The 22,089-nt window shown below is 39.2% G+C and overlaps 1 protein-coding gene across 1 annotated transcript; it reads left to right on the top strand.

Annotated features, from left to right (window-relative positions):
* The first annotated feature begins 8,250 nt into the window (after positions 1-8,250).
* Positions 8,251-21,396, top strand: LOC124147612 (multiple epidermal growth factor-like domains protein 10). Its single transcript, XM_046518294.2, has 12 exons — positions 8,251-8,328; positions 10,793-10,927; positions 14,020-14,226; positions 15,270-15,506; positions 15,987-16,121; positions 16,252-16,398; positions 16,513-16,659; positions 17,143-17,292; positions 17,914-18,048; positions 18,179-18,325; positions 18,662-18,803; positions 18,915-21,396. The coding sequence occupies exons 1-12, from the start codon at positions 8,265-8,267 to the stop codon at positions 19,126-19,128; spliced, it is 1,860 nt and encodes a 619-aa protein (XP_046374250.2). The 5' UTR covers positions 8,251-8,264; the 3' UTR covers positions 19,129-21,396.
* The last annotated feature ends 693 nt before the right edge of the window (positions 21,397-22,089 follow it).

A 22,089-nucleotide genomic window follows, 5' to 3' on the forward strand; every position in this document is an offset into this window, starting at 1 on the left:
CTAAACATGTCCATAAACGCAATAACGTGCGAGATACAAGCACATATAGTGGAGTGCAGTACACTGTGCTTCCAAGCCATGTTGTATGGACACTGGACGTTTGTGTTGTGGTCAACACATATAACTGTGATAGAAGAATGTGATATTAAATATTGATAAAGAGGTGTATTTCATTTTGAATGCACTGAACTCGATCTCATATATAATTATACATATTATTGCAACGTTTGAGTCTCATAAGTACAATTAATTGTATATTGATGTGGGATCTCAGAGTTTGTTTTGTTCTCGAGTTAAGTTGAACATTTATTGAACATTTTTTCGATGTCAGTTGTGTTTTTTATCATAAATCGTTTTAAACCTTTTTCTTTGCAAGCAAAGATTCTATGAAGTGGCTTTGTTTAGATTTAGACGTTCTTTCACCAAGTCATGGCGCTCCTATGTAAGGTCCTCCATTACAAATATTCTGGAGGAGTGACCCTTTAGTTTCCTGGGTTGGGTATTGTGAGTAACAAACTTAACAAGGACCTGTGCTCGAACATTAATGATCTTGCTGATAACATGCGAGCGATCAATATCACGCTGTCAAACCTTAACATCGAGACTTGTTTCACAAATGTCAATGATTATTTGGTCGGTTTGAGCCTTATCACTTGTAACAGAGACGTTCAAGAACCGTAAAGAGTTCCTGCGAGTGTATTGTTCAAGTTCCTCCCATCTGACTAGAGACTGTTCAAGTTCAGACTCAGTGGTTTCTAATTTCCCTTGAAGTTCATGAATCAAGTTTGTTTGAGCAGTAATGGCTGCGTTTTGTGTATCAATGTTGTCAATGAGGGCGGATGTGGCTGATCTTACAGCTCCTAGTAGGGTATTGAGGGAGGTGGACTTGGTGAAGTAGGTGTCAATATTGTCTTGCTGTTTGAGGAGGCGTTTCCTGTGAATGGGAGGGCGATGCCGAAGGGCGCTGATTCGACCTCCATGACTTCACTAAAAGAAAGCTAACAGTCCACATTTGCCGCCACAAGCCATCAATCGACAGAGATAGAGGCTATTTCATCCCACCCGCCTCATATCAACTAATTATGCAATAAACCTGGTAATTACCTACAGGTTTTCTTTTAGATGTCATTACCAACGTGGCATTTAGCTGATTTCTTTCGTTCAGAATGGGAAGTTACGTAAAATGTATTTCAGGACTAAACCAAATAGGTTTATTTTAACCATGGCAACTAAACCGAGGTATCTGAAGTTAGATGTTGTACAATTTCAACATTTCTCCATTTCAACCAATCCGACTCACCCATTCACCCATTGGTATTACGATAGTAAACAAAATTATGTTACATTGTAGATCATGATATTAAGATACCTTTGAGCTATGGGATCAAGTGTCATACAACTTTAATACATCAACCAGGTGGTCCCTTTAGAGAGGGGACCGTAAAAGGATAAGTCATTTGCACATCTGGACAAAGTAACGGTCAGTTTCAATGATACAATAAGGGTATTTGTTACATTAAAGGTTGTAACAAAGGTTATTACTTCGTGAGAGAAAAATGACGTCCAATGCAATTCACTTGTATCCGTAATGTTTCAGGTGAACAATTGATTTCCCTTTGCATGTGTTTGTGACGTAAAGCACTAGTGGGACATGATACCCTCATCTTTTCGCAATATCATCACATTTGTCTAGGGATTCATAAACACAGGCTTATGATATAGCCGAAATGCGTTATAATAAATTGAATGGTACAAAGGACAATGCTTTTGGCAGACATTTCTTATGAATATGGAAAAGATTTTGATGCTTTAATTTATAATAACTATAATACCATGTGAGTTTATACTGTCACCATGCAGGATATCACACCCAACAAAAGGCGAACTATCTACCAGGAGAGGAAATACATGAATCATAACGGTTCCGCCAGATATCAAACAAGAAGAAAATTGCATCAGACACATTGAACAAATATCCTTTGGCTGGATGTGGGAAGGAAATCCTGAACATAGAACAATGACTCAAATATAGATTCAGGATGTCCCGCAACTGCGACGTGGTTTGTGAACGCTCCCCGAGAGAAGTAACCATAATTTGAGAAGGAATGTTGTTGAAATCAACCGACCTAGATTGCAAACCGACGTCGTATATATTAAGTATTTTTATACAACAATAAAAAAGTAAATTTAAATCGTTTTCTGTTATCATTGGTAATGGGATAATCTTTCATGAACTAAATGATGTTCATCATGATGCCATCCAGCTATACATAACTGTCAAGATGCTCACTCTATTAAATGGTTTATATTTGCGATAACATGCAAACATGCTGCTTGTGTATCAACCGAAATGAAAGAAAAAGTAACATTTTATATGGAATGATTGTTAATAAATCATCTGTTATCGACTCGCTGTTGGGCATAAGGTTTAATCCCTATAAACGATGTTTCAGCTATGTTTGCTAGAATCTGTTGTTTATGTTCTAAAAGTGCAGGTGGAGTTCTCTCAGAGGTTTTGTGGTCAGAAATGATACAGTCGACCCATATAATCGAATCGTTTTCTTCATCATGCCATCTTTTGGCAGTCGTTTGATCTGTCGTCAGACCCTAAGAAAGATCGGAACCTGTCTTAATTTTGCCGTAAACCTAGGAGAACTTAGCGTTGAGACAATTTCGAGAATAAGCTTAGTTAAGAATACTTTCGCTGCGACACCGTTACAAAAAAAGTTAATGTTATCCGTGAGTTCGTTCAAAACGTGGCTTACTGTAATGCGATGTCTTCCAACAGCGACATACAGGACATATTACATAATATCCTAATCTACAATCGGAACTTACGATTTCGATTATGTAAAAAAATTCTTTACTTGTGTATATATGCACAACAATGGACAGTGGTGAACAATTGTGATTAAATTATACAAGAAGATAATTATTATCATTAGATTTTCTCAGATTGTGTCCATTCTGTTTCAGTCATCGCAAGGGTAATTTACACATCTGAGATATTCTGATAAAGTCACATTTGATGATACTAAATTATTAACACTTGACATGAAAACGATAAAGTTAGATAACACACATACACACATTATCGAATGATATCAAGTGTACCTACAGACATAAAATGAAATGTTGCTGGCGCATTTTTCACACCAAATGGCATCACATTATATTCGTACAGTCCTTCAGGTGTACAAAATGCACTTACTTGCCTTGCTCTAGATGTCAATGGAATGCCCCAGTAACCGTTTAACAAATCAAATGTTGACACATATATAGCATACACTATTCGATCAATGCAATCGTCTATCCCAGGTAAAGGGTATGAACTTGATTTTGAAAAAAGCAATTCCTTTGGTAATCCAAATACAATAAAAAAACGTGGTTAAAGCCTCACAAATAGTTTTTGTATTTATGTTCCGCAATGGAATGGCCTTTGGGAATCTTGTAGATGTACAAATGATTGTTAACAAAAAACTTATTCCCTGATTTTGTCTTTGGTCATGGCCGGAATAGGTTTTAAAGGGTACGTATAAATTGTTTGATTAGGCTTACGTACCAGCTGTCAAGTGTGACAAGTTATACAGTATTCCCTTACATCATTTTGTATACCTGGCCAAAAGAAATGTTTCTACAACCTCTGATAAGTCTTGTTACCACCTAAGTGACCTTCTAACAGTGAATCATGCCCAAGACTGAGGATTTCCTCACGATAACACTGCGGTACTACAATTTGATGTTGAATACGCCACAACTCATCCGCAGGAACGTCTGGCGGTCTCCACATTCTCATCAAAATATCCAAATCCAAGTAATACCCCACAGGTACCTGACTATCAGCTTTTTGCTTCTGAATTAGTTTCTCTCTAGGCCACAAACCTCTAATTTCAACACCATCTTATGATTCTACACCAGGATCCATGCTTGCTTAGCCCCTACATCATGCAAACCACACATAAATGTTTCTGACAAATCTGCATGGCCTTCTTCAACTGGCAAATCTATATCCTCTGACTGAACTTCAACTGCCAACTCTACTTTCTCTGACTGAAACAGCACATGCAGGGTATAAACCAATGCTTTTTACAATGTCCTGATCCAAAACCTGAGCTGTGGCTGAACTCTCATCACTTATTAATCCACAAATATCATAGGTTCATCACACATAATAGGGCCAGCGCTGATTACTGAAACCTTAGGTTTAACCTCACCTCCAGCCAGATCATTTCCTAACAAAACATCAACACCAGACACCGGAAGTTGTGTTCCAACTCCTGCAACAATTGTTCCCGCAACAAGTTCTGACTTAAACTCTACTGTGTGAAGAGGAACATGGACAACACTACATTCTATACCTTGCATGAGTACACTTGTTCCTGTACAAGTTTCTTCTGATAGAGGAACTATACCTTCCAGTATGAGAGTTTGTAATGCATCTGTATCCCTGAGAATAATGACTGCCTTCGGATCGCCACTGCCTATCATGATCTCACCTTTGGACATGAAAGGATCGTAAATTGCCTAAGACCTATCAAATTTGACTTCTTCCTTGCACTCAACAACAGGTATGTCCTAACTGAGTAAACTACTAGGTGTCTTACTAAACACTCCATTCTGAGTTTGAATTTTCCTACCATTAGCACAGCTACCGTGTCCGTTGTCCTGACTACCTGAGTTACTAGCTGAGTAACTGCAATTGCTAACCTCGACCGGAATTGTAATTGGAAGAACCCATTAATGACTGACCACGACTTTGTCCACCATTATTCACAGACTTGTGATCGGACTGACCCTCACACGACTGACCATAGCTTTGATAACTGGACTGAAATTACGATCTGAAAATTGTTGCCACTACAACGACCTCAGCCATGATTAACTCTAGACTGAAAATTCCTTGAACATAGTGTGAGTGAGTGTGTACCAATCTGCTTACGCAGCCGCTTCCCGCAACGTTTTTACATCGTGCTCATCCAAATACACCTTAACATCAGTTGAAATACACCTTTTGAGGTATTCAATCAAAATTAATTGTTTTGGTTTGTCATAGTTTCCACCTACGTCCTTTGTCTCCTTGACCCTAGCAAACTCAACATGCATTTGATTTTCAATTTTTTTTGTAATATCTGAACTTTGGCCTGTAAGCTTCTGGAACAAGTTCGTAAGCGCTTAAAATAGCTTGTTTAACAACTTCATACTCCAAGTAGTCCAACAATGCCCAGGCCACTTTAAATTTGTTGCTAGTTTTTTTCAAAATTAGCATAGTAAGTGTATATTTCACTTTCCCGAAAGCGAGGAACAAATCTAATAAATTGGGCAATGTTCTCTTCCTGCTCAACATTTCTGTTTCTAGTCCTGTCTAATTCACCCCCTCTTCATAGTTTTTCCATCTCGCGCTCATGCTCCCGCTTTTTTTCTTGTCTTTCAAGCGCATGTCTCTCACGTTCATACTCGCGTTCTTTCTCTTGATTTTTTTGTTTCTCAAGTTCATACTCACGTTCCTTCTCTTGTTTTTTACGTTTATACTTTTGTTTTTCTCTCTATTTCTCTCTTTACTTAAAGCAATTCCATTTCCCTGTCAACTTTCTCACTCTGAAATACATCAAATGTGTCGCTCTCCTGAACTATGGTTTTGCTAACTAGTTCTCCCCACAATACTATCTGAATTACAGCTTTTTTAGCTGCCTCATCTATGTTAATATGATACTCAGCTTCTTGCTTCAGCTCTGCCTTTGACAAGTTTTTAATAATGGTTTGAGTTACTGATTGCATAAACTCACAAGGTATAAAACTCATGATGCTACAGATATGAAACACATATTGGACATATAAAGAAAACAAGATTGCTGTGATCTTCGGGACTTTTCTTTTTGAATAATGATTAGAGGAAGGGAGTAATTAATACAAATATGTTTCCAGCTTACAATGAATCCCTTATGATATAAATAGGTGCATAAATCGACGAGCCCCCATTTATTACGCGTGAGATGAAAGGCAGGGGTTCCCGCTAATACCACGAATAACCATTACACGAATCAAACAACAATCTCTGAAGTTTAAAGATAGTTTCAATAATTTAAAGACTGATGAGTATATAACAATTCTCAGTACTGGGCAAGGCACTCACATACAATGTTAATCTGTTTAGGCAAAGCAATATGGCAAATGTACAATACAGATAATAGTCACCTCAGATTCCTTGACATTACATTCACAACGTATTCAACCTCACACAGTTCTTGTCCTATTTCACAGGTTCCAAACTTATATAGCACTGTTCACAGGATAACTGGATAACAAACGTTTCCTCATTCGAAGCGTCGACAGGACCTTTTCACAATATTCACGACGAAAGTGACATGTCCTTTGTCCAACTTTGTCTCCACACATAACGCTGGGCGGAACTGCCCTCGTTCAGTCATACCATATTTCTCTCTATCCAATTCTTTTTCCTTTTCGTTTTCTATCAGATAACTTGCCCTCATATGGTGATACATATTTCCAAGTAAGCTATCTACTTCAGCACACAACAACAGAAGGTTGATCGGCCCACACCAATCAATTACCAAGCCAACTCACATTCCAATCACCCCACAAGCACGCTTCTCCCCCTCAGACAGCTTGCTTAACTCAATCCATTCGTCACCACTCGCCCCTTTCCGTAATCTGCAAGAAGACTCGTCCCCCTATCGATGAATGTTATGTGCGAAAATACGACAAACCAATCAGAATGCGCGTATGATTTCAAGTTCTTCGTCAAAGAATCCCTCAGAAATAATTTTTGATTTTACATAAGTTTTGCATCTAAAAATATACCCAACACACAGTTAAATGTGTTCAATCATACTGTATAATTCCGCATGTCCCGATGTGCTTTAAATTGCATCTAAAATATATATAATATATGGGTAAAGATGTGTGAATCATTACGCAACGAGTTGACAATTGTTTTAGGTATGCCCGTTTGCGCTTAGACGGAGCCCGGTCGCAAAAATGGCAATGGGTGGGGCACGAGTCGCTATTCGGCTTGTCCCGGAATAACACGAGTTGGTCACGAATGAACTCAATCAAGCATAACGTCGTCCACCCAATCTGGACCCCTTGTGAACCACCAAAATATACAACGTCACTCATAACAATATTCTCAATATAACCATTTTAAATGTTTTCTAAATGGAAATCACCATTGATTTAAGTCTCAACAAATAAAAGCAGTTCCGGGACCAATGCCATGACAGTGCTATAGTAATGCACATTATTTTCAAACAAGCTGGTTGTCATCCCAAAGATTATTATTTATCATAGATGTCAGGGTCCGGGATCAATGACCTGATGATGCCCTGATCATCATGGTGATATTATAACGAATGCCTCGTGTTATTGTATGTGTATGTTCTGCCGACAATGACTGAGAAAGTACTTGTGTATGTTTCCGAATTCATCCGTACGTCAAATAGACTGTTTTAATCAGAGGTTGTAATTGTGATTTGATACCTCTGACTGACGAATCGGAATCGAGTAATTTCCATAATCATGGTGGAATTATCGTCTAACAAGCTCTGGACTCGTTTATGGTATCTGGAATAACAGTATTACAATTATTACTATTCTGATGCTTATAACACAGGGAGAATTCTATGAAAATCAGGTTTACGGGTGAGTTCTTACCACTTAATATTTTTTCGGCACTGTCCGTATCATTGTCTTTAACATATCTTTATCTGAGTCTATGGTGTCTTGTGATCAGAAACTGGCACAGGAAGGAACCACACTTCTATATTACCTGGTGGATTACACGTGAGTCACTGACCGACAAAACCCGTTTCATATTCATACGTAATCTCGACTGTATCATGTGATTTACAAGTTAATATGAGGGATAAGACAGTAAACGTCCTTGTGTACATGTTCACCCGTCAACATGGATGGGAACAGTCTAGGTCTCCTTTTATGGAAATGTGTCGGTCTGCTGGATCTTATATGAGGTAGATGCTGAACAATGTATAAAGAATGGGTCACATGAAATACAAAGAGTAACACAAATAACTCAAATATGTCTGATGGGATTCCCAATGTTAATCTTTCCAAAACAATCCTGTCTGCCTTAAATATGCCCGAAACACAATGCCGCATTAGCTGTCCGTTGTTATGACCTTGTACACAGACTAGATCACATTCTACATCCGTGCGTTGAGTAAATACTAATAAACGTACACTACGTAGGACACAGCGATATACTTCCCGGTGAACATATTCACAACATGGAGGGACACAGGCTCGGTGTCCTGCTGTGGATCTGTGTCTGTGTGCTAGACGGTGTAGCAGGTACGCTTATGAATGCAAGGAACATTTGATACCACAAGATATATTTGAAACCTTACCTATTATTTTGGAAGTATATCTAGTATATAATGTCTTGTTACACGCCATGTTTCAGGATAGGAGACATGGGTGACGTAGTCGTCTGAGGTGCCAGAAGTCGCTATACTGTGGCGTGTCCAGTTTCTACTATCGTGTGTCAGTGACGTTACAGAATGATATCCTAATTCATGTCACTTTTCCATTACTGTGTGTCAGCGTGTTAATGATGTGTCAGTGACGTCACAGAATGATATCCTAATTCATGTCACATTTCCATCACTGTGTGTCAGCGTGTTAATGATGTGTTAGTGACGTTACAGAATGATATCCTAATTCATGTCACATTTCCATCACTGTGTGTCAGCGTGTTAATGATGTGTTAGTGACGTTACAGAATGATATCCTAATTCATGTCACTTTTCCATTACTGTGTGTCAGCGTGTTAATGATGTGTCAGTGACGTTACAGAATGATATCCTAATTCATGTCACATTTCCATTACTGTGTGTCAGCGTGTTAATGATGTGTTAGTGACGTCACAGAATGATATCCTAATTCATGTCACATTTCCATCACTGTGTGTCAGCATGTTAATGATGTGTTAGTGACGTCACAGAATGATATCCTTATTCGTGACCAATACTTTGCTTCATAGGATATCAGGTATCATAAAATAAAATGGCTTATGTAAATATTGATTACAACTCTAAAAATGTCAGTCGTGCCGCTGAATTCTTATGAATCGCTTGGGGATGACGCTAACCTATTTACACCATATAGGCTACGAACACGTTTACGCAATAAAGTGGCTTGCTCATGTGAAGAAGCAGAACAGACCATTTGAATAAACAGCCTGTTATCAGATTTAAACTAGGGAAATAGCATACATATGGTTAATTTTAGGAATGCTTATTATGCAAAGATACATTCAACATGCAAACTGTAAATGAAGTGGCGAGTTTTCCGTTTCAAGATGTGAGAGTTGACTGTCACCATCTGTGATGTCATACTTCTGTTACAGGAGGCTTTCGCTGATGATTTATACTATACAGCAACCAGTTCCACTATCTATCTCTGACATAAGCCTCCTGTTACAGGCAGCTTTCGCTGATGATATATACAGCTACCAGTTCCACTATCTATCTCTGACATAAGACTTCTGTTACAGGCAGCTGTTCTGATGGTACATACGGCTACCAGTGTCACTGTCTATCTCTGATATAATACTTCAGTTACAGGCAGCTGTCCTGATAGTACATACGGCTACCAGTGTCACTGTCTATCTCTTATATAATACTTAAGTTACAGGCAGCTGTACTGATGGTACATACAGCTACCAGTGTCACTGTCTATCTCTTATGAAATACTTCTGTAACAGGCAGCTGTCCTGATGGTACATACAGCTACCAGTGTCACTGTCTATCTCTTACATAATACTTCTGTTACAGACAGCTGTCCTGATGGTACAGACAGCTACCAGTGTCACTGTCTATCTATTATATAATACTTCTGTAACAGGCAGCTGTCCTGATGGTACATGCAGCTACCAGTGTCACTGTCTATCTCTGATATAATACTTCTGTTACAGACAGCTGTCCTGATGGTACATACAGCTACCAGTGTCACTGTTTATCTCTTATATAATACTTTTGTTACAGGCAGCTGTCCTGATGGTACATACGGCTACCAGTGTCACTGTCTATCTCTTACATAATACTTCTGTTACAGACAGCTGTCCTGATGGTACATACAGCTACCAGTGTCACTGTTTATCTCTTATATAATACTTCTGTTACAGGCAGCTGTCCTGATGGTACATACAGCTACCAGTGTCACTGTTTATCTCTTACATAATACTTCTGTTACAGGCAGCTGTCCTGATGGTACATACCGCTACCGGTGTAACTGTTTATCTCTGATATAATACTTCTGTTACAGACAGCTGTCCTGATGGTACATACAGCTACCAGTGTCATTGTCTATCGCTTATATATTACTTATGTTACAGGCAGCTGTCCTGATGGTACATACGGCTACCAGTGTCACTGTCTATCTCTTACATAATACTTCTGTTACAGACAGCTGTCCTGATGGTACATACAGCTACCAGTGTCACTGTTTATCTCTTATATAATACTTTTGTTACAGGCAGCTGTCCTGATGGTACATACAGCTACCAGTGTCACTGTCTATCTCTTTCATAATACTTCTGTTACAGGCAGCTGTCCTGATGGTACATACCGCTACCAGTGTAACTGTTTATCTCTGATATAATACTTCTGTTACAGACAGCTGTCCTGATGGTACATACAGCTACCAGTGTCATTGTCTATCGCTTATATATTACTTCTGTTACAGGCAGCTGTCCTGATGGTACATACAGCTACGAGTGTCACTGTCAATCTCTGATATAATACTTTTGTTACAGGCAGCTGTCCTGATGGTACATACGGCTACCAGTGTGGCTACAGATGTAACTGTCTAGTGGCCAGCTGTGATACTTCGGATGGGTGCAAATCACAGAGCTGTAACACCGGATGGTCAGGACCCACATGCCAGCAATGTATGTTAGAAATCTTTGACAAACTGCAAACTGTTTGACTTGATATTATACACAATTTATATTATATTTTCTCTTAAATATAATGGTTAATTTATGTTTGTTTGTGGCCATAGTGTCATACGACGATTTGCATTTGCTGAGACTGTGTGAATGTTGAACGTCTAAAGTCTGTGTTAATATATAGTTCGGGGCAGATATCGGACGGATATCAGCGAAATGTCTGTTTGTCGACTAGACTAGTGTAGCGGTGTACAAGGACATTAATCAAAACATCATTGACCAATAACATTCCAATATTGTAAGGTAAGTTAATTTACAGTATGCTAGACATATAGGTAGAAGAAGAAGTCTTTATTTGTACCAAGACCACTGGCCCATATACAATACATACATTTGAAATAGTGTGGTACATGAAAAAAGGTAATGTCAGGTACAAATTTACAGGTTTACAGGCTTTTCATAATTACGTCTTCTTTCATAGCTGTAATACAGGTATTTACATAGTTTTCCAAGTAATTGTTTACACGAAGATGACAGTAGCGTTTTAAATTTTTTGCATATTTGGATTATGGCAAAATGTTGTTGGTACATACAGATGTCTAATATTGTTGTAATATTCACATTCTAAAATAAAATGATATTCATTCTCTATACTTGTTTCACATATGGGGCAGAGCCGTGAACGTAAATCAATATCAGCCCATCTACCTTCGTTTACCTAAAGTCTTAGTAGCCCGGCTCTAAGCCTTATCAAAACATTTCGATATTTTATTTCAGTAATAATGGAAAGGTATTTTTCTGGTTCCAGGAGACTTTTAAATTCTTTATACAGAATGTACCTAGAACTAGCCTTGATAGTACTATTCCATGATTGGTAGAACATATTTATCAAAACGTTTTTAAAACTATTCATGAATGATGGTTTGTCGCCAACAGCTTGACTGAGCCAAACTACTCCGAATCCGTGAGAAAATAATATGGAACGAATAGAAGAAGCATAGTTATGACGACCACACTTGTCGTTATATACAAGCATATTATAAGATTTTCTTGGTATCCTATCTTCGTCCATTTCAATCAGTTTTAGCCAATACTTTACAGAACGACACATAGCATTTACATGTAGTGGGTACCGACCGCATTCCCCATACACAATAGCATTTGGGGTTTGCAAACCAACGTTAAGAAACTTCTGACAAGCCATAATATGCACTTGTTCTATTTTTCCAAATCTGTCTACGCCCCATATTTCCGCACCATATAAAAGAATAGGTTGAATCTGAGTATCAAATATTTTAAAGAAAACTGAAGTGTCAACAAAACCAATCTTCCGTAGATTGCGAAATATTTCCATTAAAGCTCGTTTACCCCTTGATGCTAGATCTGAAACACATTGGTTCATCTTTGATGTATATGAGAATACAAACCCAAGATATCTATAGGAGTTGGCGGTTGAAATACGTTTGCCTTTATAGAACCATTTATCATGAACAGATAGCCGCCCTCCTTGTCTAAATACAACAACACTCGTTTTATCTAAGTTAACCGTTAATCCATGTGAATCTGCAAAGTTATCAAGAATATTAAGTTGGTTCTGTAAACCAGTTACTGTGTCAGAGACAAGAATAACATCATCGTCAAACAATAATCATAATATTTCAAACAAGTCAGGAAATAAGTGTACGCCGTGTTCCCATGTGATGAAACATCATTTGACAGTTCATTGATGAAAAAGGAAACTAATAGAGGGCTTAATATACAGCCTTGTTTAACACCGTTAGGACAATCAAAATATGCCGTATAAATGTTATCATTACATCTCACACACGCTTTCACGGAGGCATAGATTCCCTTAAGTGCTCTCATCATCTTTCCAACCAAGCCTACATCGTGCAGACACTCCCATAGTTTAAGATGATTTACTGAATCAAACGCTTTTTTAAAATGCACAAAAGCAACGTATAATTTCCCTTTTCTTTTCGATAAACATTTGTTAACAATTGCATTCAACGTGAATATGTGGTCAGCAGGAGAATATCCCTGTCTAAAGCCTGCTTGTGTCTCGGGTAATTTACTTCTTATATTAGCCCAGTTTGTAAGTCTAGAGTTTAAGACACTTGTGTAAACCTTACTAATTGTACACAATAGAGATATCCCTCTAAAGTTATCTGGATTATTTTTGTCACCGTTCTTATGTAGTGCAAGGATAATAGCTTTCGTCCAGTTCTGAGGGAATAATCCAGAATCAAATAACTTATTGAACAAATTTCGTAGGAAAGGAGTTATTACATTTTCACAACATTTTAACATTTCAACGACCACGTCATCAACACCAGGGGATTTGCCATTCTTTAAACGATTTATAGCCTTGTGGATTTCTGAGTCGGTAATCGGCGACTCCAAAATACACTGGTCAAATTCATCAAGTATAAAATCTTCATCACATTGACATTCGACTTCAGCATGTAATACATCTGTACACTGAAAAACGTTTGTGAAATGATCAAACCAGCACTCTTTACTTATGTTATTCTTTGTTTCCCTACGACCTGATATACTCCATAACTCTTTCCAAAATGTGGTTGAATCAGATAGAGATAGCTTTAGTTTTGTTCGTGTCATAAATTGATAGTTTGATTTTGCTGTTCTGCAAACATGTTTATACTTGTTTCTCACTTTACAAAATATCAACTTATTTTCGTTAGATTTCTTCTCTTTGAATTTCCTCATGTATCGCCTCGCTTCCCGTTTTGCTCGTCTGCATTCACTATTATAAAACCCCGTATTTCGGGGTGAACTTTTAACACAAGGTACCTTGATACAGGCAGCGGCACAAAGAACATTAACAAATTTTTCGAGGGCAAGATTGAAATCAAAAGTTAAAAGATCGATGAGCTCGTTGAAGGATGGACATAGATTTGTTATACTTCCTATAAACACATCCCACTATATCACATAAATGTACTATCAACCGCCTGTTCTAAACCTACAATACTAAACTTCCACTAACATATGGTCCGAGAAGTGTTTTTATACAAATTCTGACACGTGAATTCATTCCTCCTTCCTAACTTGGGTATGTCGTATTGCAGACAATAAAGCACTCAACAAACCCACATCAGCCAGTACAGCTTTTCGTCCACCGAACAATGCTGTCAACGGAAACACCAGGGCAGATTACAGCCTACTATGCTTTCATTCAGCATTCAATGACAACTTTATAACGTCTGTATGGTGGCGGGTGGATCTGGGGGAGAGGACAGCGATACATGACGTCACAATATACTTCAGGAAAGACTGTGAGTATGATGCATATGACCAAAGGCAACATGATCCAAGACAAATATGGGATGTTTCTTTCATGCATAAAATCAGTTAGTGACTAATAAGTCGTTAACATCAGGTTTTGTAAATTGTGCGATATTTGGGAGAACGTCGGCGGCGGCTGTGGGAGCGGGGATGAATGCTTTTCAGAGGACTGTGTATGGTAGGGTATGGTTTTTTGTAAAAAACTTTATTATGCATTTAAAATAAACCTACGTCACAAACTACAAACAGTCATCCCATCACGTCCAACACAGAAAGTGAATTAATCAATAAAACGAGTTATGAGACACTTGATTTTTTCTCAAACACTTTTGCATAATAAGTATTTGTTTAGGCATAACCTGTTTAGATCAAGGCGAACAGGCATAACCTGTTTAGATCAAGGCGAACAGGCATAACCTGTTTAGATCAAGGCGAATATGGTAATTGACGACGAGTGCTTTGGTGATTTATAATATTTAATAATGACTATGACAGGTGTAGTGGTAGATCAGTCATGATATGAGGTTTGCTCAACTTGATCCCGTCCACGCAGCCCTGTCATTAGGAACGAATTTAAATCAGGGGGTGCTCCGAAGTTACTGTAGAAACAAAAACGAAAACATTCATTCAACAATTGTAAGAAATCTCTGCTAAACACAGAGTCGATTGTACGATACCGAATGTAGATTGAACAGGTGTTTATCAATGACCATCAAATAGTAGTTATACCAGGTATTCTTGAAGAGTTTAGAGTATCCTGCCCCATCCATCACAAACATATGAAAAGGCTAGTCAATTGCTCACCTGAAACAAATACTGGAACGTATGTTAAAAGTCAAAATAGAGAATTGCATAGGACAGATTTTTGACACTGATGCGTCACGTGCGAAATAAGTTCCTTAAAACACATAACAGTTGGGTAATCCCAGTGTTTTTGCACTGGTTGAGCATTGTCCACATATTGTCTAAAGACGAGACAAGGATTCACAGAGTAAATCATGTAATGTTCATAAAGAATTTTCACATGAAACAGTGAGAGTACGTCGGAATGGTATCCGGATCTACATAGCTGATACTGACGCCTCCCCAACTGATGGAGTCAACTGCTACTACGTCACAGGGAACAGACACGGGACGGACATACCTGATGTTTTGAGAGTCTCGTGTCCTGGTAAAGGGCGTTATCTGGTCCTGTATACCGCCACTGTGAACAACGAACCAGACGGTTATACCATGCCGATAATGGATTTCTGTGAAGTGGAGGTTGACGGTATAAATCAATGAACACTTTTTGGTTTTCTTGTGTTCTAATAATCTGTTCATGTTCTCATGTTGAATTTGGTAATGAATTTTTTTATATCAGCATAGAACTTATAATTAATGTCAATTCTTTAAACATTCATATTTTTTGTGAATTTATGGTGATCGGATTCTGGTTTGATCATAGCTAAAGATGACGAAATGTTTATGGACAGAAAAATAGGAATCTATATTTATTGATAATGATAGCAACATATTATGTGGAGAGAAAAGTTAATTTCACACTTTGACCGCGTGAACAGACACCATATATCAACAAGCAATCTAGCAAACAATATTCAATAGAGCTACAGTCACTCCGCCTGCAGTGTTGCTCAGTTTGTTTTGTGATGTATATTCTGGGAAGTATTTCTGTGATAATATCTTCTATGGGCCTGCGTCCTTAAAGTGAACAATCTGGATTATTCGTCATGTATTACACTCCTGACAGTGTGCAGTCCTGGTACTTTCGGCGCTAACTGTGACAAGTACTGCCACTGTGTCGAGGAGGTATGCGACCACGTGAGTGGTGTCTGTCCTGGTGGAGTCTGTCGACCGGGTTGGGCAACAGAAACGTGTGAGACAGGTCAGTGCAAGTTCACTGTTTCTTATTACAGTCAGTGTCTAAACCCTTATTGATATAATCATTCATATGCGAGTGTGTACCACTTGTCAATCGTAATACGACTGCTACATTACATGCACGTTTTTTTCAGTGTGTTATGACGGCCAGTATGGAGCCAACTGTAGTAACAGTTGCCAAAAAAGGAACTGCAAGGGAGACAACTCTAGCTGTAACCACGTGACAGGGGAATGTATTGGAGGCTGTGGGGTAGGATGGAATGGAGCAGACTGCAGCCACAGTAAGATAATTATACACCTATCACCTGCACACAGGCAGTTTTGTATACATGATAGAATCATTTGTCAGCATGCATGTTCGTTTATTGGATTACTGCATGTGCCATTTATCACAGAATGCCTACAATCGTATGGCGACGGCTGTTCCGAAATGTGCTCTGACAGGAAGTGCAACGAGGCCTCACGAGACAACTGTGACCACGTGACCGGGGAGTGTGAAAGTGGTTGCAGGCCCGGATGGAAAGACACTGACTGCACAGAAGGTTTGTTGCCAATCCTAACCAGAAGTAGTGTTTGATAACATTATATGTAGGTACGTTTGTTTGTCAGCAATATTCCAGCCAAGTGAAGTGGGTCTGTAACTAATCAAGTATGGACCAGGCGACCAATTAGGCATCTCTCACGACAAGCATAGGTTGCTGAAGACCTATAATTATCTCCTCGTGGGATTTGTGCGTGTGTGTGTGTGTCTGTGTGTGTATGTGTTTGTGTATGTGTGTCCGTGTGTGTATGTGTGTGTGTCCGTGTGTGTCTGTGTCTGTGTGTGTCTCTGTGTGTGTCCGTGTCCGTGTGTGTGTGTGTGTGTGTGTGTGTGTGTGTGTGTGTGTGTGTGTGTGTGTGTGTGTGTGTGTGTGTGTGTGTGTGTGTGTGTGTGTCCCCGTGTGCGTGCGTGTGTGTTTATGCGCTCGCGTAATCTTCGGTGGCTACCAGACATACATTATCATTGTATTATGTTTTGTTTGTAGCATGTGTCCCGGGGGTTGAGTACGGCGCTGACTGTGTGGGTGACTGCAGTGCCCGGATGTGTAAAGGAAATTTTGGCACATGTCCCGGGGACACAGGCCGGTGTGAGTCAGGATGTCAGCCGGGGTGGCGCGGAGAAGACTGCGCTCAGGGTAAGAGACCATCATGGTCAATCCTGCTACATCACTTCAATAAAACCAGCATCTGTGTTATGTTGTTTTTACGTAATGGAATCAATACATTCTATAGTTAATATTTAATCACCTATTTTGAATTCTACTCTTCCGAGGCCATGAAAGTGAAATCTACCCTTCATATAAATTTGCTGTATTGTATACGTACTTACTAAATGGCAACCGATATCGGCAAAAATATTTTAAACGTTCGGTCGTATGGGTGATGTGTTTCGGGTCAACGTTTGTAGGATTTAAGTAAGTTTTAGAAGAAGATTCCAAGGTGACTGTTGTTGATGGGTGTTCAACAATCACTCAGGATGCACACAAATGGCGTTCACGCGACTTGCAACCACTGCCAGAAATAGTTGTAAAGTTTACTAACTTAGTGAATAGCACTGTCCACTCGGACAAAAACATGTCAGTAGACTTTACTAATGGGTTAGTACATTTTCTTATCTTCACTAATTCAAAAAGGTTAAGACGCAGTAATCAAATGTACAAGGTATACAGTCAAATCGTCTTTGTCTCTACAAATATCTTCATCCAAATGCACGTAATATTGCACGAGTGTCCGTTCATGTATTACATTCCTAACAGTGTGCAGTCCTGGTACTTTCGGCACTGATTGTGACAACTCCTGCCACTGTGAGGGCGAGGCGTGCGACTACGTGAGCGGCGTCTGTCCTGGTGGAGTCTGCCTACCTGGTTGGGAAACAGAAACGTGTGAGACAGGTCAGTGCAAGTTCACTGTTTCTTATTACAGTCAGTGTCTAAGACCTAAATGATATAATCATTCAAATGCGAGTGTGTACTACTTGTCAATCGTAATACGACTGCTACATTACATGCACGTTTTTTTCAGTGTGTTATGACGGCCAGTATGGAGCCAACTGTAGTAACAGTTGCCTTAATAGGAACTGCAAGGGAGACAACTCTAGCTGTGACCACGTGACAGGGGAGTGTGTTAGAGGCTGTATGGCAAGATGGAATGGTATAGACTGTACCCAGAGTAAGATACATGCACATTGTTCGTAATGCATTTAAAACATCAAGAATATTCTAAAAGGTTATGGTTTCGATCTGTCAGCGTTTCGCGCCGATTTATAGAAACTACTATTTCTTTGGGACTGTCAAGATGGAAATGTTTGGTAAGCAGTGTTTGCTAAGATGTGGTGACTGGCATTGGTCTGTAATTGCGCTTTTAGCAATATTCCAGCAATACCACAGCGGGGGGCACCGGCAATGGGCTTCACACATTGTACCCATGTCGGGACAAAGAAAGAGAGACCCTACCTATATGAATGATCTTTGTAAAAAGTTTCTATGTTTATGTCTTGTGTTTAAGAAATGCCGGTGCCTGATACCACCACACCCACAGGGGGACAGCTTTCTCCTACAACAACTGGTATTATTGGTGTAGCTGTGGGAACTGGTCTCACGGTGATCCTGGGAATTGTACTCCACGTGTGCCTTGTAAGACAAGGGAGGTAAGTGAACCTTACAAACACATCATTATACTTGTTATCAAATAAAACATGCGTTAATCCTACTGAATGATGTTACAACGTATCAAGACATCACTACAATCTATTGCACAGGCTGATGTGGATTGGCACTTCTCAGAAGGATGAGGTGAGGGACTCACAAGGGCCAGTTGACAAAAATATCACTCAGGCGTCTGACTACACATCTGTATCCGAGGTTGCACACGATGATGGATGCAGCATCGGCAACAACAACTATATTGCGGTTGATGTGGCAACAAAGGCTGACAGTGATATTATTGAGGACCAAATTTATGAAGAAATATAGACAGGATTGTTACATGTTGCATGACACTATAGTGTCAGATGTGGTCACATTAAGAACACACCTGAGCATGCTATCAACAACTACAGCAATAATGACTCATTGATTAAAAGAAATATGTCCAAAACGTTATTTACCTGCAATGATGACCTACTATTAATAGACCGTTTCTGCGTTCGAGCGGATTTACGGTCTGCCCGGGGAGCATCCTGGCTACACTTTGGCTTCGATTCAGGGGCCACAACAAGTACTGATCAGCTTAGTGTCAGTCTACCCTGTCTGAGTAGGATGTGTACGTTACTACGGCGTGATATCTCAGCACTATAAAACCGGCAATAGTCCGAACTAGTACAAGCTTTCACACACATACTCACATGCACGCACATGCACATACGCACATACAGACGCACAACCTCGTGCATGCACGTTACATATAACTGCAAAAACTGTACATATATTGCTGAATCTGTACATAAACTGTTTCAGATAATTAGTAGAGATTCTTCATTACTACTTATTATAATCATAAGACTTCTTTGCTTGATTATCTGCTGATAATTAAAGTGATTTATTACATAGTGTTTACTTTTACCATCTGCATCTAACAATAAGTATACCAATTGTCACCATGTCCATGCTCATATACTACATAAAGTTGGAAAAAAGGTAATATGTCAAATAATGTTCATCTGTTGCAATAGCGAAAGACAATATTGCGTGAAGAAATGTTTTAATGGACAAAAGTCTGTCCTCAAGTGCCACACAATGCCAACAAACAGGTAAACATGTGACCAATAATCAGTCAGACCACCCGTCAAAATGAGAGTGTCTGACCAAAACTGAAACGCAAAAAAATCACGAAATCAAGTTCATGGTCCTAAAAGCACGAATCTCAGTAGGGCGTATGTGATCCACGTGATGCGATCACTTGTCTACGATAGGGTTAAGGTTTGATGACGCAAAATGCGTAGATCGTGACCAGACACCAGCCTCAAGGAGACGATAACGCACTGTCTGAGTAAACATTTAACCACCATTTGGGTTCTACAGGTCATTTCTGAGTGTAGTGGCAGCCACAAAGTGATGTTTTGCTGCAATCAAGAGAAACCTGTTCCTCTGTGTGTGGTGGAACGCGATCGACCACCTGCATGTCGCTGGGCAGCTGATCCAAACGTCTGGTATCGATTCCCTGCCCTGCTGATCCCACTTTGGCCGACACCAAAGTCGTTTGCAACTTGACGTGTTGACCTATTTTCAAGCATGCCTTTGCAGTTGCCTAATTCTTTGGTAGTCAAACGACGTCTTTGAAGCTGAGAAGGCATTCAGTTGTTGCAATCCTCAGTAGCAAATGTTTTTGTTGTCTCTGATAATGATGTGCAGCGATTCTGTCACGATACATTGTACCATTGACTGCAAGCTTCTGTCCGTTCATTATAAAAGTGAGGTCGTAAAGGGGCCACCCAATCATTGTGACAATACTGTTACCCATACATTTGGATATTTTTATCTTTATTTGTTGTTGGATTTTATATATCATCTAAACGTGATCTTTAGCAAACGTTGAGTAGTATAACATGCATGTACTTAACTCAGATGGTGAGAACAAAAGCTTTATGTGGGCCCACCAAGCAGATGTAATTATCGATAACATTATTGATTGATATGTGCGTATATTTTGAACATGAATGTTCATTTAGAATAGGTAGAATAGGTAAATTTCTGTACTTGACACATCATTTTGTTTAGGGTTTAGATCGTTCCAATATCTATCTCATTCATGTTAAGGAAATTGGTTGTAAAAGTTTTTTAAGATCGATTTATTATGCATGTGTTAGTGACACACTGTTCGTGTCTGAGACATGCGGGCCACCCATGAAGACATGAACTTTAATGAGTCACTGGATGAGATTACTATGTTCTCTGAAATACAAGTAACCTCTATCAACGTGGTTTTGATTGTGCATGTCTAGTGTATTCTAGTCATGTTGTGTGTATTCTAGTCATGTTGTGTGTATTCTAGTCATGTTGTGTGTATTCTAGTCATGTCGTGTGTATTCTAGTCATGTTGTGTTATTTCTAGTCATGTGTGTATGCTAGTCATATGTGTATAAGATAATGTATTACATTATCATCATGGTCCAAAGGAAGAAACAAAAAACACCTGCTCCGATTTCTGTTTAGCTTTCCACCCAAGCCTACATCGTGCAGACACTCCCATAGCTGAAGGTGATTAACTGAATGAAACGCTTTTTTTAAATCCACAAAAGCAACGTATACTTTCCTTTTTCTTTTCGATAAACATTGTAACAATTGCATTCAACGTAAACATGTAATCAGCAGGAGAATATCCCTGTCTAAAGCTTGCTTGTGTCTCGGGTAGTTAACTTCTTATATTAGCCCAGTTTGTAAGTTTTGAGTTTAAGACACCTGTGCAAACCTTACTAATTGTACACAATAGAGATACCCCTCTAAAGTTATCTGGATTAGTTTTGTTACCTTTCTTATGTAGTGGACCATGACGCCCCCTTGTGGCTACACATGTGCAATGACTGAACTGAATTAATGCTGACAATGACGACAATGCTTTTGTCGATCACTTTGTCTAATTTCATTTGATTGTGTTCACGCATATTCTGTGCAGATACTTTTACATCCGCTTAATAAATATCCTTATTTTTTAACTATGCGTTTCTTTTTTGAAGAGTGTGCATCAGACGTTAACCACATTGGTTAAACCCACCACCAACCACAAAGATAGGGATTCGAACCAACGGTCATAGGTGTCTTGCAGGTCTAAACACTGCTATGTTCTTCAATTATAAGGCGACAATGATCGTCGAGAAAGGCGACATTCATGATATCAATCACTGGATGGCCCGATGACTCGAATAGTTACAGAACGCCACCATATAGCTGTAATTTTGCAGAGCGCAGCGTTGAATAACAAACAAAATCCTCAAGTAT

This window comes from Haliotis rufescens, unplaced genomic scaffold, assembly GCF_023055435.1.
Source record: "Haliotis rufescens isolate VD_foot unplaced genomic scaffold, xgHalRufe1.0.p SCAF_2, whole genome shotgun sequence".
Lineage (NCBI taxonomy): Eukaryota > Metazoa > Mollusca > Gastropoda > Lepetellida > Haliotidae > Haliotis > Haliotis rufescens.